The sequence below is a fragment of the Centruroides sculpturatus genome, unplaced genomic scaffold, assembly GCF_000671375.1.
Source record: "Centruroides sculpturatus isolate CEXI.00-Female unplaced genomic scaffold, Cexi_2.0 scaffold277, whole genome shotgun sequence".
NCBI lineage: Eukaryota > Metazoa > Arthropoda > Arachnida > Scorpiones > Buthidae > Centruroides > Centruroides sculpturatus.
The window spans coordinates 442,714-462,570 of NW_019392628.1; the positions used below are offsets into that span (position 1 = coordinate 442,714).

Sequence of the window (19,857 nt, forward strand, 5' to 3'; positions counted from 1 at the left end):
CCAATATTATTTTTTAAATTCTCTTATGTATTGATAAAAAAATCAAAATATAAAGAAAAATTAATTATAAAAAATCAGTAAGTAATATTTTTGGCAAGATTACAAAGCTTTTAGTTAAATTTCCTGACACATTAATTTTTTTTGTTTTAATCAGTCTTTTTTATAAATTTATTGTAAAATTTCTCTCTTCTTTTTATTAATAATTACTAATTATTTTAAAACATTAAGCATAAAGTAATTGAAAATTATCCTATTAAAGTAAATAAAAAACACTAACATTAGGGATATCTATATGTAAACGAAAAAGTACATATAAAAAAAAAAAATTTATTACAATGTTTATATATCCAATAAAGATACCTTTGCTGCAAATTATAATAATATATTTTATAATGAATCAGTTTACTAATTAAATGAAAATAAAACTTTTTTATATTGTTGTTCCAAAGGTGAAAATCTGCTAATTGACCAGTAGCTTAAACTTGTAAGAGATAACATAGGTATAATTTACTGTCAGTCTCAGTTGAATATTTAACTTACTTTATCTATCTTCATTTTAATAAAATTTGTTGCTCAAAAACATTTTGTAATATTGCTTATAACTATCTACTTTAGATGACTGTTTTATTAAGCAAACCAATTAGTAACTGGAAGCACTCTGAGCTTCTCCAGTTATGTCACTAAACATGTTTCAAATAAATCAATCTCCCCAACTTTTTTCATAAGTGTTTTGAAAAGGTGCACAGATTATTCAAGTAAATATGGTATTTTATCATTATATACTTATTTTAAATTCAAAAGGTAATGTTGTAAAATGTTTATTGCAGTTTGACATAGGAGGAAGTTTAATAACAACAAATAGAAAGGACAGTAGAATATATCAAAGGCTTCTCTCTAAAATCCATGATTAATACAAATAATAATGAAAAACTCAAATAAAAATTTAAAAAATGAAAAATAAGATAGGTTTGCAACAAAGGATAAACATTTATTGCATTATGGATAATGTAAAAGATTAAAACTATTTTTCAAAAACAGTGAAGACAATATTAAGAATTTAATAAGTATTGATAGAATATGTGTAGGATAAATAAATCACTTGGAAAACAAGATTAACTAAGTAAAAATAAAATACATTAAATAATGATATAATGATATTAGTCACAGAACTTACAATAGATAAGAATAATGTTATTTGTTGGAATTATCTAATATCAGAAATGTCACATATTAATTCATTACAAAGTTAATAATTAATAAAAACTGAAATTGATAATCTCTAAACTAGTTTTTATTTCATACAATAATTTTCTGTTATTTATTCATTTATTTTTTTTAATTACACAGTGCAGTCCAAATATTATGTTTTATATAAAATGTGATCATGATTCTACCAAACTTTTTTATTTAATTCTTAATGTTTTTAAATTTGCAAAAAAAAAAAAAAATTTCAGATACTGAATTTGTTCAATCTAACATATAAATTTTTAAACAGTATGCATATCTAATTACAATGAATAATATATAATTTATAGCAGATTCTTGAATGTAGAAATTATCCATGCTTTAAAATAAGGGCTATCTGTTTTAAATATTAAGTTTCACTATATGTGTTTATGTGGATAACATTATTTATTCTTTAGCACAAATTTATATATGATATTTTTGACATGCAACTTACATAGGAAAATGAAGTAAAAGGTGAGCAATAAACATCCACTATTTCTGAATTAATTAAATGTATCTGTTTTCGTACTCTCTTAAATTTTGTTGTTAACAAGTTTAAAATTATTAGTATTTTTTCTGTATTTAATTAATTTTTTTCCTTTTGTATAATTTTAATCATTTTAAAGATATTTTCATTGTATCCAATACACTATTAACATTGTATACGTGTATTCAATACTCAATATTCAATACTCAATATTCAATGAATAAACTAACAATTCAGGATTAGTTTCATTAATTTTTAGTTTATTTGATATTGAAATGTTGTTGTCTTATTCTTTTTTACAAATTCCTAAAATGTAATATTTTTATCAGTTTTAATGAGAAACATTCCTTTCAAGATATATTGTTTAGAAAACAACTGATTATAGACTAGAAAGTTAAAAAAATGTTTCAGTTATAATAAATTATAGATTCCTGCATTTCAGTATCCATTCTTGTTGCATGAAGTCTCTTTTTTAAATTGCTCATTTTTAGAAATTGTTTTATATTGTTATTTTATATTTTAACCTTTATTTAAAATTATTGCTGTACAGATTTTATGAAAATGAAGAAATTTAACTGATCTGTTTATTTTTCCTACTAATTTCCTCATAGTTGTAATTCTTAACAAATCATAGACTATTATGATTAACTGTTTAAAAAACTTTTGAAAGCCAAATTAATCAAACAAATAGGAAAGTAAATACTAAAATAGTACATGATGATGATGATTAATGTTGGATATTAATAATAAAAATATTCATATTTATAAACATATTTTATATTTTTCTAAAGTTGAGAGTAGGTCTACCAGTTTTATTTCTTTACATTGAGTTCTTTTTTCAAAAAAGAACTCAATATTTTTCTAAACTGTTGCTTGAATGTTTAATTAATATTTTAAGACCAAAATATTTCCTAATGTGAAAAACAATAATCAGTTTGTAATTAAAATGTTTCTGATATATTTAAATATATTATGTTTTTTATAGTTATAATTCATTTACAGTAGAAGTTTGTAAATCCTGTACCTACAGAACTAGATCTTTTGTATTTTTATATAATTTGATAAAATATATACAGTATGAACATTGCAAATATTGCTTTACATTTTGTACCAGTGCACAATGCTGTATGCTTCTGATTTGTTTACTCATGCTCTTTAATCAGTTGAAAATGACATAGTGCATAACTATACTGTGTGAAGATTGAATGAAAAACTTGCAAAAATATTAATGAACATGCAATTCACAATATCTACAAATGCTCTGAATATGCGAAACCTGTTTTTAGATTCACTGTTCTCACATAGCCTGTGGGAAAAATACATCATTCTTACATTTCACTGAACACAAAACAAGTGTGCTAGTTCTAATGAAGCAATGTTCATTCAGCACGCAGTACAACGTTGTAGACTATGTATAGGTTACTGAATTATATTGCATAAGAATTTGAAGTTCTCCTAGCTGTTCTTGAGTCAACATTTTATAGAACTGCTTCATCTCCTGGGATCAGGTTCTCAATGTTTTCTTCTGCCTTTGCAAAATGGTGCCCTGAAAAAGTTTATTTTTGGACCCTTTCAAACATGTCTGTGATTTGTAATTGCTCATAGCTCCATGCTTTCTTTGTATAATGGGTCTTTAGTGCATCATGTGTCCAAACAAATTCCAATTCACAGAATACTAGCATGCTGAATTAATGTTGGACAATTCTGGATTATCAACTATTATCTTTCAAAGGGACTAACAAACTTCTACTGTATTTGATTTGTGCATTTATATTAATTAATAAAATAAAATGAATTATTTTAAATTTTTTCTTATCAAAAAATATATATAATTTTAAACTGTATAAAATATAAATTAATGGTACATAATCATTTATTACTTTTTAACATCAATAGTGAATATTCTTAATATAATTAAGAAAATAATGTCATCTCAGTCAATATTGATAATAATAAATTCGACAATAAGTTCGTTGAAAGTGCTAGCGATAAAAAAACGCATGTAACACTAAACTCAGTGTCTTTGTTTTTGTTATTAAACAATAAATTCATCTTTTGGCTGGAAAATTCTGTATCAAGATATCATCCATTATTTTTGTAACTGCTTATAATTAAAATACAACTTATGTAATATTGTATTCCTTATAATTCAAATTCTTAAACATGTTTTTGAATTATTTTTTCATTCAACTTCACATAATCATTATTATTGATTATTAGTTGCACTACCATTTATAAATACAGATCTAACTTAGCAAATTGATTTGGTTTTCATTAATTTATATGGAAAATTTTTAGATTCTTGAGCTATAAAAAAATGTATGCAGTGCTTTTTATATTTTAATGTAATAATGAATAATCTGACAAACAACACCATATCAACCGTTTGACTAATTTATTATTCAGTTTGTTCAGTTTATTAGCAGCAATAACAAATATCCAACTATTGTCAATATAGTTGGATATTTAATATATTTGTTAATAATCTATTGTTAATAATACTTGAATGCTACTTTCATTAATAAGATCATATAGCATAATAATAATAAGACGTTTCTGGCAAATTTCAGAGAGTGGCTCAAAGTTTTTTTGTTTTGCTACATGGAAATAAAAATACAATAATTGTAAAATTTTTTAAAGATTTATTAACTTGAACCTTGCACTTATGATATCAGCATATTAAAATTTACTACTTGTTAAATCAAGGATTTTTGTTAAATAAGATTTAGTTGTAATTAATGTAATTCATATTTATACTGTAAATAACTTATAAGATGTTTTTTAACTAAATACAATAAATACTCATTATGCTTCTTTAGTAAGTTTAGAGCTATTTGTTGTCATATCACCAATATTCAAAATTACACATTTTAAATAAAAAGAGAATAATTTATCAAATGTATTTTAATATAAAAAACTTTAGAGAAAATATTTTTATAAATGTACACAGTATATAATAAATTTAAAATTAATAATTTTTCCATATTTACTTTCTGAAATAACACATAGTTTAGATAATAATATGACTGTTGTATTTTTTTAAATTTTTGCCAAATACATTTTACTGTAAAATTTAATGTTACTTACAATAAATTTATATTATTATATTTTATATTTCTGTAGGCCCGTTCAGTGCAAAAATATTACGTTGCAACGTGGACCGGAAGGTCTAGGATTCAGCATTGTTGGCGGTTTTAACAGTCCTCATGGTAATCTTCCAATATACATAAAAAACGTTTTTGAGAAAGGTGCTGCTGCAGAAGAAGGTAGTTTACAACAGGGCGATCAAATTGTGGCCGTTAACAATCAGAGTTTGCAAGGAATGACACACGAAGAAGCGGTAGACATTTTGAAAAACGCCAAAGGAACAGTCATATTAACTGTGTTAAAGTAGAAAAAAAAAATGCCTTTTCAAACAAGTGATGAGTATTGATCCATTCATTATCAAATTACATTCCAGTTTAAGATTAATAAATCTCTAAACATCATAATGATATATAAAACTAATAATGAAAGCTGCACCATAGTGCCAACTGTATGATAAAACAACGGACCAATAATTGTGGCAGATGAATTCATTATTTTCAAAAAAATTATTTAATATTTCTAAAAAAATAGCACAAATTCATAATATATCATCAGATTTGTAGGTAAACCAATTTATAAGATTGGGGCCAAACAGAGAAAAACTCCTCCAATGCATAGCAGCTTTATAATAAAGATTTGAGTGCAGCAATAATTAGTTAAAGAATGGTGATTAAAGGTCCCTGCATTTCCAGTTTTATGTTGTATAATTGTTATATTTATATTTAAATTTTAACAATTAACATTTTGAAACGACACAAGTATAGAAGTACAGTGCTTTAGATATTTTATGTATTCATTACATGAAAAGATAAATGGAATTTTTACTTCTTCCATTCTTTATGTAAAAAATATAGAAAGCATATATAATATAGAATGCAGATTAAGTTTGATAAGAGCTTAAAATAGTAGTGCTTCCATAGTCCAGAAAGCATTATGTTGCATAATATAAATATTTTTAATGAGGATGCAAGTAATAATTTAATGTTTTAATTGAAACAGGTTATAAAAGTATACTCAGATCTTCATAGAATTTAGAAAATATTTAATTTATCAAAAAATTACGCTAAAGTATGATTTTCTAATATCATTAATTTATTGAGTATAAACTAAATTATAGAATTAAAATAGAATATAAACTGTTTCTAAAAATATACGCATATAGATATATACTGTAAGTGCCATTAAATAGAATAAAAATTACAAAATATTTTCACATTACGAAATAAGATTTAATATCTCTTCTTTAGATCATTAATAAGATGTTATTAAAAATAGAAAATATTTTATTAAGTTTTAATTTTGATCAAAATGCAAAACAGTCAAATTAAAGAACAAGAAAGCATATTTATTAAAGAAAATGATGATTATATAATATCTGATGTCATATTTGCATTTAATATTTGGCAAATTTTTCTATTAGGAAATATGGAATTTTTGTATGGAAACAAAATAATTTATATAATCGTTCAATTTATTTATCGAAATTCAATCATCTTTATTACAAATTAAAGCATTTAATCGTCATGTATGATCAAATTATGTAAAAGTTATACTCGGTAATTTTTTTGGATGTGCGTTCTGCGACATCAACAATATAATCAAGCCAAAGCAACATTAATTCTTAATTATTATTACAGACATTTTTTAATAATTTTTAGCATATTTGTTAGAATACTTGCAAGCTGTTAAAACTCATATTTCATGCTGTTGAAAACTTGTTCGTTGTTATAGACAGACTTATATTTTAATCTCAAGATTAAGGTGGATAGTTTCAAGGAGGTAACATAAATACAGTATTAATGGTGCACAAAGATATTTTCATTTTATTGAAAATTAATATTTCTGACAAGAATTTAAACAAGAATTTGGAAATTCTTTTAAATTGAATATAACAAAGCAAATATTATGAATCAAAATTTTATAGTTTTATAGGATAAATTCATTTGGTGCTTTCTATTTTTATTTTTTAATAATATAAATCATTTGAAATAATACAATTTAAACATTTGTAAATTTTATTTAAATCAATTAAAAATAAAGCTAAGGTTGTACTAATAATTATTCCTTCCAATACATTTATTTGTCAATTTTCTGAATTATAATTATAAGTTACTAAGTGAATTGAATATTTTAGATCAGATATTTATAATAGTTTATTATTTTATTTAGAAAATGATTATTTTATTTAAAATGGGAACTAATTTTATTTTCACAATTGCTATAAAATATTAATCAAAATTCAGTAAACTCCCACTAACTTGGACACTTTTTTTAAACAGTGATTTAAAATTTCTTGACAATAAAAAAATTATAATTAATGAGTATTCTCAATACACAGAAGTTCTTGCAATGCCATGCATTATATTACTACTGTTACTAAAGAGTGTACATTGCCATGTACTGTAATGTCATGAAATTTTTTGAGCCCATTTCCTGTAATAATAAATTCAGCAGTATAATCTCAACTCAGTAGAACATCTATATAGAGCTGATTGTAGTAAATTACTTTACCGTATATCCACATTCTTATTTTCCATGTCATAAGAGAAAATACTCAGCTAACTTGGACTTTTGTAAACACAAACAGCTTTCACCCCTATTAGTCCAAGTTAGTGGGGATTTACTGTATAATGATATTCATTACATAATTTATCACATTTCAAAAATGTATTCACATATTCATAGTAAATAATTTTGTTTTTCATTTATTTTAAAATTATTTTCTAACTAAATTGAACATAAACTAAATCTACAGTTTATGCCACTCTTTTTTTTTTATATCTGTGCAACAATTATTTTCTGAGAACTTCACAATATTGGAAAGAATTTAGATTAAGATTTTTAATTTGAAAAGAATACAGACCATTCAGAATTAAAAATTTACTTCATAAAATTTTATTATTTCTCTCATTGTGATGTTAATGTTTATTGTTAATAAAAGTATCAGAGTTGCTGAAACCACAACTGATAAAAATTTTTATCAGTTGTGGTTTCAGTATAAAAATTTGATATTTAAGATAATTGTATTGGAATTTACAATTTACAAAATAATTATTACAAATATCAGATCTTCGTATTAGTACAGCCGTAGTTAAAATGTTTGGAAGCCTGATCCAAAAAAAAATCTCTTTATAATGGTGTTTTAAATATATTATTCAGCAATAAATATCAGAAATAAAAAAAAAGAGTTCTTCACTCAAAAAGATGTTAAATTAATGAAAAATACAGTCACATATATTGATATTTTACAAATTACAAAGTATTAAAATATAAGAATAAGAAACAAACAAAAGATTAGTAATATCTGTATGTAAACAGAATAAATCTCAAATGACACGAATCATCATAAAACTGAATTTTAAACAATATACTTTGTATTTTGTAAAGTATACAACGGTAATAATATTTTTATTGTGAATAGTTTCAAATTTACAAATGTTTATTCTTTTTTGACAGTTTTAAATTTTTGCATATTTTACTGTACTGTATATGTTATTTTGATATAATTGTTAATGATAAAACATCTGAAATACATAGTAATTTGTGATTATGAACAGAAACTGTTACTGTAAACAAGATGTTACTTATAAATTTTGCATTATGTTGTATAATTTTTAGAAATTATTTTTTTACTGTTTTCCATTGTTAAAAGACCCAGTGTCGAATTCAATTCATTCCATTGTTACGTGAGCTTGAAATAAACGTAAAATTTATTTTACGAGAAGACATTTAAGAAACATCACTAAACTTTATTCTTGTACACTTAGTTTTAAAATTAAAAAAATTAATTTATGTATGTATATGATGATGATTTGCACAAAAAAATTGTGTTCATTATGAACATATCTTCCAAATGTACAATTATTGCCATTATAGTCATCCTACCGAATATATTTTTTCCACACGAAGAATTTATCCGATATCGTTATCGATTTGAAACCTCAAATCAATTGGTATTTTCACTTTTCACTATACAGTGCTAAATAATAATAATTGCTTAATGTAATAAGAGAAAATTTATAAGCACTTGTGATATTAAAATGGAATGCAGGGATTGTTATCATTTATTTACATATTTTTGTGTTATTAACAATAGCTCTTAACACTATGCAATAATATTGCCCTAGGCATGTAAATAATGTTTAGTCAGTCTATAGTTTCATTTTTAATCTTGGTTGCCAGATAAATTCTGACCTTCTGCATATTCATTGTAAACAAACATTCTACTCACGACTCATTTCGAATCTGTACTAACGAAGTACCAAATTGCCATAGACAGTTCATTTTTTGTTTATCAGTTTGAATTCTATATGGATAATAATAAAAAAGAAAGTGTAATTTTGAAATTTGTTCTCATTTGTATTGTTATAATCAACACAATTATTATATAATATGTTGTTGTGTCACATATATATTCCATTACTTTGTTCAAATAAAAGAATATATTTATGATCATTCATGATGGAATTTTATTGATTAATAAAACATACAAGAAGCTTTTAAAGTGAAAATAACAATCTATAAAGACATTTGATTATATTCGAATACAGTGAAATCTCTGCTGAACACACCTCTGCCTCGAGTTACTTAGCGTCTCGATACATTTACAAATTCTAATTACAAAACAACATCGCCGTAACAATAGAATTTGATATAACAAACTTAATAAATGTGTGTATATATAATATGTGTATATATATATATATATAATTTTTTTAATATCACTTTTCCTTTTTACTTCAAAATCAATTATTACAAAAATTCAAATTTTAATTTTATAGTTTTGATCATCACAGTAGCTTCACATAATGTATTTACTTATAGTAAACAATTCTGACGTTAAATATTCTGTTACAAACTTTTGATGACGACAATTTTCGAAATGACTCGAATCACAAATTTAAATTTTTAACCGAGGCCAGTTTTATACAATTAGAATAATTATAAATAAATTGAATTTAAATATATAAAAACTTAATAATTTCTTCATCTTTATAAAGATAAATCTATATCAAATCAATAACTCATTTCTTAAGCTCTATAACATCTTTCGTAAATATTCCTCTATATATATCACAATCCGTAGTTATTAACATTCTCAACAAGAGTTGTCCATTTTAGTCGGGCAACTTATCACTTGATTTGACCAAATCACAATATACAGTGTATATATATATATAATATACATATATATACCCTTTCTTTACAATTGTTATTTAACTAGATATTCTTAAAAATATTATATTCTTAATGTTTCTAATTTTGTAATGGATAAATTTATTGGTGCAAAACAGTGAGATATGTACCAATGCATTTGTGTATGTATTGTGTTCTTTGTGTATGTATGTGTATTTCTCTGGTTTATTTAACCTATATACTTATAATTATGTACAATAAGTGCAAACATCTGTATTTATCAATGATGTAATGAATTTTAAATTTGATGCAAATATCACCAGTCTCTTCCGAGACACTGCTACATAAAATGTCTATTACAATCATTTTTTACATATGAATTACTTTTGACTTATAGGAACCTTATGTAAATAAAAAAAACTTGACATATTTACTGAAAATTGTACTATGATTACATGCAATATACAACAAATAAACTTGGCAGTGTGCACATTTACATAGTATGAAGAACTTCGGAGACAAAAGTATGCTATTAATTTTTAAACAGATTATTTTCTGACAATTTAAAAACCCGATTTTTTTTTTTTTTTTGTGGCCAGAATGGAGAAAATTCTAACTATGACAGTTTCTCAAAATCCCGCTTGATTACAGTTTCAAAATCAAGTTTGACCAAATATGCAAAATACAGAAAGACGATGTGCACATTAATGCTAGAATTGACCTCTCGTTACAGCAGCAAGAGAATGCCACTGCCGACAGAGGATCGAGAATAAATTTTTGCAGTGGCAATGATCTCTGCAAAATTATAATTTTCCATTTCTAAGTGACAGAAAAGAAACATTCTAGCTGCTCCTCCGGAAGATCGTAGAATACTTGGTGATAACCAAATGCTTTCCGTATCGACAGCAATTCGTCGATGATGACAGGATGACCCTTTGCTGACCACACCACTAGGGAACTGTTAGGAACGTGATACAAGAGTCTCTGTATTTCGGGTATGGAATATTTCAATATGGAAATGCATACAGGAAACATCACTGGTTGCATTAGGCTGTATTCTTTAATTAAACCCAACATGAGATCAGTAGACTCTCTTGTGTAGCTATAATAAATTAATAAATAAAACATCACTTTTAATCATATATACTTATTAATTTAATTATACATTAGAATGCAAATGATCATTTTCAGTATCACATATATTAACATTCATTGTCAATCTATAAGCCATTGAAATGGAAATGAAGTAGGAATGCGATTAAGAGAATACAGTGAAACCTCCATTAATGGACACTCCTGAATAGCAGACACCTCTACTTAAGACATTTTTAAAATCCTCAAACCCTTCAAATAAGACATCTGTTATATTTACCTGTAAATAACAGACACAGTCATCCATAACCAACCTTACAAAAATGCAATGTCCCTCCTTCAATATTTCAAACAAATTAATTACATACAAAATATTTTAAAACAAAAACAAAGAATTGGCTCAATACTCTTTCAGACAATAAAGTTTGACTGTAGGCATCGAATAAAGACTGGGTTAAAATAGGAAAGGGGAAGAGGATAGGTTATAAGTCAAACAATATTCTTCATCTGTTAGAGAAGTTTAATCTGGTTCAATTATCAATCACCATTTATCATTATGCATGTTAATGTTATTAAGCTTATGATACCAAAAAAACCATAAACTTTTTTGAAGTTATTCATTCATTCAACCAGAACCATAGTATAGTAGTAATGAAAAAGAAACTTAAGATCATAAGTGACATCTTAAATGCAAGAAAATCAAATATCTTTCTACATTTTAATGTAGTTGGCAAATCACCTTCATAATACGACTTTTGAACTTTCATCAAACAAATGTTGTTGTCATAACTGTTTTAACAATTTTGTGGTGTTTAAAGTGTAATTTTTAATAAATCAGTTACTGAAAAAAGCAAAAATATAGTTATCAAGTAGATGTAACTTTTAGAACAAAGCAGAATTACAAAAGCTATGAGGCCCAATCAGACTAAATACATTATGTATTACTTTTATGTATAAATTACAGTAAACTTTGCTTTGTGACCATCCCTGAAATTCCCCTGTAAAACTGCATGAGTTTTAATATAAATTAAATTCTGTCTTGTTATCCATCTCACTTAAGTGGCCAAGATAGGAGTGATCAAAAGTGGCATTTATCCCCATTCACATAGCTAACAGAACAAGAAAACCCTGCATTACTAAACTCAATGTATTGTTTAAAGTGCTTTAAATGAATTATGCTTTGTTACTGTAGTTTTGGAACAGTTTGCCAAGATCCCTCAAACAAGTTGGACAGTTTGACGATTCAAATAAATTTAATTGGAATTATACTACGTCGGGTTAAAGTAAACAATAAACAAACATACCGGGAACCTGTTGCCAGTGTGCTTCTTGGAAAAAACAGAACGTTACAAACATTTTTGAACTTGAAAGTTCTTCTTCAGGTAACTGACGACTGTTAAGCGAATGCAATTCAAATTCAAGTCAAATTTCTTTATTGGACAAATAAATTTAATTTGTCAGGTTAAGTGGAAGATTTATTTTAGAGTTTAGTAAGAAAGAAAGACAATTATATATTTGTTCAATAATTTTACACAAAATCTGATTGTATTTTGTAAAAATATAACTATGTAAACCAGCGATGATTGGTCTATCTCACTAATATATCATTTGCAGCATTTAGAAGAAAAATATCAAGTCTCATGTGAAAGTTGGTTTAATCATTGACACTTTTTTTCTCTGATACTTGGACACTTTTGCATATTTAATGATTTTCATTTAATAATTTTTTCTAAATTCTTCTGTTAAAAATACAGTATTTAAATAAAACGTTTAATATCCATAAACAGAATTAACATGTTTATGAAATAGTAATAAACAATTGAATTTAATACTGTATTGCACAATATCTGGATGAATTTTAATGCAAATAGCATACATTTTCTGTACATGTATCCTGGATTTCAATATTCTATTATTCAGTGCAGTATTCTAATTATAGTTTGTATGCCAGTTTTTTCTTAACCTCACTTATGTGACCAGAAATTGTACATCCCAAAGGTGATTTACTTTGTAATGGTATATAATGCTTTGTAAAGGTAATTGCTTTATAATGAATATGCTGTGATTAAATTTTTTTTTCCTGATCAGAAGTCAAATTTCAAATTTGCAAAAATGTATTAATACAATACAAAGAAAAATATATCAGACAAAAAGCATTTGTCACTTCTGAACTTTCAATCCATTCATAAAAGTATTGTTATCAATTGCTACTCAGGCCATCCAACAAATTCAATAGAAAGCTACCTCAGATAATCAGGGTTCTACTCTATTAGTAAATTAAACATCTGCATTACATTCTTAAACACCAAAAAAGCATTAAAAATTTGACTGATTATCAGAAATTGAATAAAATTGCTTATCAGACAACAAACTTTTCTTAATAAACATTTGTTTAGACAACATTAAGAAGTTTATGAACAAATATGGAAAATTTGTAGCAAAATAATATCACTTCAAAAACAAATCAAACAAATATACAAAAATTTTGTATTTAACAAAAGCAAATTATTATGAAGACATTTGTTAGAAAACAATTTTTAAAAACTAAGAATTAAACTAAATATGGAATAGCAGATGTAATTAAAACAATTTAAACTATCCCAAATTACATAATACAATGTCAAATAAATGCTCTCGAGTGTTGTATTAAATTCAACACTCGTTTTTATGAAGTCATATACGTAGAAAACAATTTATAAGGTGACCAACTTTTTTACAATGAAAATGAGGACAAATAAATTGAAGGAAAAAATATCATAAATAAAAGAAACATTTTATTCATTACAACAATAATACACTATAATAATCTCTACTACATGCATATGTGCCGTGTTGTGTTTCGGTAAGAAGTAAACAAAGCCACTTGCACACAGTGTACTCTCTTGAGATCTCTCATGCGGAGTGCATACCTATCATAATCACATTTCACCACACTGTACCAAGCCTTGATGAATCATCATATCACATCACACGCAACGGATTTGATTGGCATCGATTGAATACGGAGATTTACGATTAGTCTTCAATAGGGTTTCTTTCCCGGGATCCCGTTTTCCCAGGATTCTCGCTGTTAATTCCCTACAAGAAAAATCCCAGGAAATCTCGCATTTCAATAATAATTTACCATGGCAGGTTTTCTTTCTATTTATTATACGAAAAGTTGCATCTTGAACACTCACCTAAAAGAGAAATTTTGAGGTTTCTTGCTGCATATTATTACCTACGTTTTACAAGTCTCTACTTGTTAGTTCATGTAATATCTATGTATTGTGTTTGCGCATCATTGAACAGCGGAGACTTGCTGAAAGTAAATATCACTCATCGCACTTTAGTTTACTTTTTATTTCATCTTTAGAAATAAAATAGTATTTTTTTTCGTAATCATTAAAACTCCCAATGAAACGCTTTATTTTACTTTCATCTTATAATGTAGGAGAACATAAATTAATTGAGCCTTACCTGTCCGTATGGGTGAGATTTTAGTTACTTACTAGAAAATAAATTAAATTATTCAAATTTATGATATTCCTGTATGATCTTTTTTATTCATATAAAATTCTATTTTACTATCTCATCCTGGAATTTCCCAGGATCCCGGGAAAAGAAATTATTTTTCCTGTAATCCCGCTGGAGACAAATTTTCCAGGAAATGAGAAACCTAGTCTTCAAATATTGAAAAGGAGGACATTTAGGAGGACAGAACTTACAAAAGGAGGATGGTTGGTCACTTACAATTTAATACTTTACAATAAGTAATTCTATTGTATTGGATAATCACTCTGGGATTTTGCTAAACAGATAACATTAAGTAAGATAAGTAAATAAGACTGTAATTAGTATAAATCCTGGTTTTATTCACTCTGACATTTTAATTGTTTAACTTGTCTTTTTAAATTGTATAACATTGAGATTTATTAATTAATATTAATCCAATATGATTTGCTTACTACCATCTGTAAAAATGGTTAGCATATAACAAATCAATGCTAGCAAATAGCAAAACAAAGTTTAAAGCACTGCTTAAGACAAAATTTCATAAAGAAAATAATAAACAATATAAATTTCTGGATGATATTTATTCACATACTATAGATATGAAGAAATATCAAAGATGCTTTATAATAATAATTTCAATCATAATAATGCTCCAAGATTAAAAAGATCAGATGAACTAATTATTGATACACTATAATGAAATTATTTGTATTTATTAAAAAAAAGCTTAATATCTTCAAAACAATAAAGAATACAGATAGTCAATAAATAGTAGTAGTGTGTAAAATCTTCACCAAGGATAGAAGAGATAGCAAGAACAATGAATATGTGAGTTATATAAAGAAATCTCATTTCCATAAAGTTAAAAAACATATGGAAAACATCAGAGCTGACAGAAATGATAGTTATTACATAAACTCTTGGCATAAATACAAAAATGAAATAAAACAACACCCAAATCTTTGAATCACTGATATCATATAACCACCATTAAATGACAACTTGACATCATTTCAGATCTCTTCTGAAAACAAACAAAATTATTAATTAGAGACTCATGCTATTACAAAGTTGAGAAAGATAGTCTATTTCTAAGAAAAGTCTATGATGATTTTTTATTAAATTTGAACTCTTCACATATGAAACATTTTTTAATTTTAAAAAGCTGTAACTTTTTATTTATTTTTTCTTGTTTAAATTACATTTATTATATTTTTAATTTATTTTTGTAACTTGCACCAACAGTTATTTAATCGTTATAATGAAAAATAATAAGTTGCATAATCACAATCTTCTTGATGATGAGTTGCTTTAATCAAAAAGACATTTAATTAAAGAATAAGATGTCCAAAAACTACCTACTAAGTTTAAAGCCTTATTACAATTGGATGACGAGGTGCACAAACCTTACTTGAATGTCACTCATATCAGTATTTGATGCCATTTATATTGCTTTGTAGTCGTTATGTTTTAAAATACAGGATTGGCAACTAAGTGATTGCAGATTTTAAATACGAAGGAAAATTCAAAATTTTTGCTTAAAAATATAACTTTATTCAATTAGATATTGTCCATTTTTGTCAATGACCTCTTGCCATCTTTCAGGGAGGGCCATAATTCCATGTTCATAAAACTTCTGATTTTTGCCAGCAAAAAACTGAATTAAATGTGTTTTTACATCATCAGTGTCATTAAAAATTTTACCATTTAAGGAGTTCTGCATGGAATGAAATAAATGGTAATCTAAAGGCGCAAGGTCAGGGCTATATGGTGGATGTGACAACACATCCCAACCTAGCTCCAATAATTTTTGCAAAGAGACCAAAGATGTGTGGGGCTTTGCATTATCATGCTGGAAAACAACACTCTTACGATTTGCCAATTCTGGCCACTTTTCTTGAACTGCATTGCTTAATTTGGTGTGTTGTTAAATGCACACATTTGAATTAATCGTTTGGTTTCTTGTTAAAAGTTCAAAGTACAGAATTCCTTTATAATCCCACCAAACTGACAGCATAATCTTTTTTTGGTGAATCTCAGCTTTTGGTGTCATCTGGGCTGGTTCATCTCGCATCAATCACGATCTTTTCCGATTAACGTTGCTATAAACTATCCACTTTTTGTCACCAGTAATCAGTCGTTTCAGAAATGGATCAATCTCGTTGCGTTTTAGAAGTGAATCGCAGATGCTAATGCGTTGCATCAAATGAATTTCCTTAAGTTGATGAGGGACCCATAAATCCAGTTTCTTGACATAGCCAAGTTGTTTTAATTTTTTTTGAATGCATGTATGTGATACATTGAGCTTCTGTGCAATCTCACGCATTGTGCTATGATGATCTGAATCGATAATGACCTTGATATGGGTCTCATCAACATCAACTGGATGGCCAGATTATTGAGCATTTTTCAGTGAAAAATCACCAGAATGAAATTTGGCAAACCAATTTTGACATTGCCTTTCTTTCAAGGCTTCATTCCCATATACAGCACATAACTTCTTATGTGCTTGTGATGCGTTCTTGTCTTTTCAGAAATAATACAATAAAATATGTCTGAAATGCACGTCTTGTTCTTCCATTTTTAAATTGGGATAAAAATGAAACTAAATAACTAATCAATACAATTTTTTTTAAGTTAAAGATGGAAGTCTAAACAACAAGAAAACAATATAGGTTAAATGCTTTGAACATGATGACAAAGGAAAAAAATGTGCTAAAGTCACCTATTGACAAAATCTGCAATCACTTAGTTGCCAACCCTATAAATTGAGACTGAAGTTGAGGGCAAGCAAGTTTGACGTAATTCTATGAAGAACATTTTTCAGAATAGAAAAAAATAGTACACTCAACAGATGATTCAATCTGATCTAATCTCTGCACGAGTTTGTACTTTATCCTCAAGAATTGAGTGAAAGTAAATCAAGGATTTAGATCTAGAATTCAGTCAATTCTCTTCCATCATGTTTTACTTGATGCAAATATCATTCAAATAAGTATTAATATATTTGAAGTGCTTCAATGCTGATTTTAAATGATATTTGAGTAATATTTGTATACTTTAATGCTTTATTCAAATGAATGACAAAGTAAACTTGCAGATAGATTTAGAGCCACTTTGTATTATTAACATATTTAGTACTACATAATTATACGTTCTTGTAAATAATTTTAAGTTTTACTGTAGGCAGATATTACTTAATAACTTTTAAGATAGAAATAATCTTTTAAAATAATATTGTCATCTTTTTTTTCCAAGGAATGATTATATAACAAAACAAAACAAAAATCTATTTTATTGGTGTTCACTCTAATAGTTTTTCTCAAGCATTTTCAGGCAAACAAGCCAATCATCAGGTAGCATACAAGTGAATCAGCTTGTTAACTAAATCACCTAAGTTTGTTTATGTAACATATGACTGTTGTACAATCTAAGACCGTTTACACCAACTCCTAAGAAAATTAACTGATGCCTTCCATTCACCCATGTGATATTTTTTACTCTCCATGTAAGAATTGCATTTTCACATCAGCAAAAACAATGATAACTAGAGAATAACAAGATCACCAGACATAAAACACTCATTTCACCAGTCCTGTAACCAGGAATAAATCACTGGAGGACTAGATTAATAAATGACAGCAAACTGCAAAAATTGTTTAGACTTATAAATAGGCCTTGTATTAGTAAGACTATGTAAACACCTTCAACTTTATCATTTTAATTTTCTCACTTTTTCAGCTTGTTGTATGTGATTATTATTAATTTAATCTGTTAAAAATAGGTTTACATTATCTGACAAGGGTTGGATTAAGATGTAAACACAAAACAAATAAAACAAGATTGTGATGAATGACTAGTATTGTTTTTCTTTTACTCTTTTTCAGCCCCAACACAGCTATAGTCCATATGTAAAATACATAACACTAGCCTAAGTTTATGTGATGAAAGTATATATTATATATACTGCATGTAGGCACTGCTGCACTAAGCTGGAGGCTATTATATTTTTTAGAAGGTATTGTGGCTATACACCATATTATTTTGTATATATGTATTCTAGATTAAATAGTTTTAATAACTCTCTCCCCTTCTTAATCCTTCTTTTTAACTTCCTTTGTTTATTGTTCTGACTTCTGGGAACAGGGGTTCTTCCCTTCCACCCACTAGGGGGTTGGGTGGGACAATGCACTTCGAGGAAATTAGCAAGTAGAAATCGGAGTCTCTAACAGTCTTTTTTTTTTTTTTTCTGCTGGACTCAAAAAAGCACGGATGTAGATCAGTAAGCTTGCGAGACGGAATTCGACAAGAACAGAACCGAGAGCCGTGAAATGGAGATCCAGACGATAGAATCAGAGACCATCAAGGCTATTAAAGAAAAGGATATTCAACACATGAGAAAAGAACCCAGAACTATTCAGAAGAAGGGCACGAGCCAACATCAAAGTTCATCAAGTATTAGGGACCCCACTATCCTATTCATTCTTCTCTTTTCCCTATCTCTAGATTTTCTATCTTTAGGATTAATTAGTTAAGGATCGCGCATGTTTGATTATTATTGTTGGGTAAGTAGTTACCGCAGAAGCGAGCTACTTGGTTTGTTGTTGCCATTAGGCAGTGAAAGAAATTGGTATTGTGAGAGACTGAGGAAATCCAAAAGAACTTTTCTGTATATAATTGTTTATCACAAGATTAAATTTGTTTTAATCAAATTTACACGTTTGTGTATTCTTATCGCATTTCACACTTTTACAGTATAGCCACGTCATAGCTTTTAACTCCTATACTACAGCAGTGAATTTCACCCTCGTACAAATATCCCACGTGATTTTTGAACATCCCCAAAGCACTAAAATCTACACATTATTAATAATGTGTCTGATTTATAAACCATTTCCAAATATTTTGTAATGTTTCACAGTCTTTGTCATTAATTACTTTCTCAAACTCCCTTTTGTGTATCCATGCTTTGTCTATAATCTACAAACCTGTTTTTTTCCCTTATTACTGCTAATATTCTCACACCTTCCAATGTACCTGCGTTCTTTATTAATTAAGGACTTCTTGACTTAACATGATAGTGATTTTTCTTATCCTGATGCTTCTTCTAAACTCCTCTATTCCTAGTTTGTTGCAACCTTTTCATAGTTCCCACCAGTGGTGTAGCATGGGTGTCAGCCGCCCAGGGCGGAGGAAAATTTCGCTGCCCCCTTATTTAGGTATCTCAATTTAAAAACTAAAATTCAGTTTCATCACAGAATAAGTAATGAAAAATTCCGTGCTCATTTAAAAATAATATATTCTCTATAATATATATTTATGTACAGAATTCC

At 26.9% G+C, this 19,857-nt stretch overlaps 2 protein-coding genes across 11 annotated transcripts in view; one reads left to right on the forward strand and one right to left on the reverse strand.

Moving 5' to 3' along the window:
* The window catches only part of LOC111617796 (multiple PDZ domain protein-like), a 144,864-nt gene extending 138,159 nt beyond the window's left edge, over positions 1–6,705 (forward strand). The window contains exon 19 of the mRNA XM_023359099.1: positions 4,838–6,705. Within this exon, the coding sequence (XP_023214867.1) occupies positions 4,838–5,108 (271 nt within the window). The 3' untranslated portion in view covers positions 5,109–6,705. The remainder of the gene's footprint in view (positions 1–4,837) is intronic.
* A 2,370-nt stretch (positions 6,706–9,075) lies between these two features.
* Positions 9,076–19,857, reverse strand: part of LOC111617803 (protein FAM151B-like) — a 34,479-nt gene continuing 23,697 nt past the window's right edge. For all 10 annotated transcript variants that reach the window (XM_023359107.1, XM_023359106.1, XM_023359110.1 and 7 more), the window contains exon 5: positions 9,076–11,039. In XM_023359107.1, the coding sequence (XP_023214875.1) occupies positions 10,757–11,039 (283 nt within the window). In that variant the 3' untranslated portion in view covers positions 9,076–10,756. The remainder of the gene's footprint in view (positions 11,040–19,857) is intronic.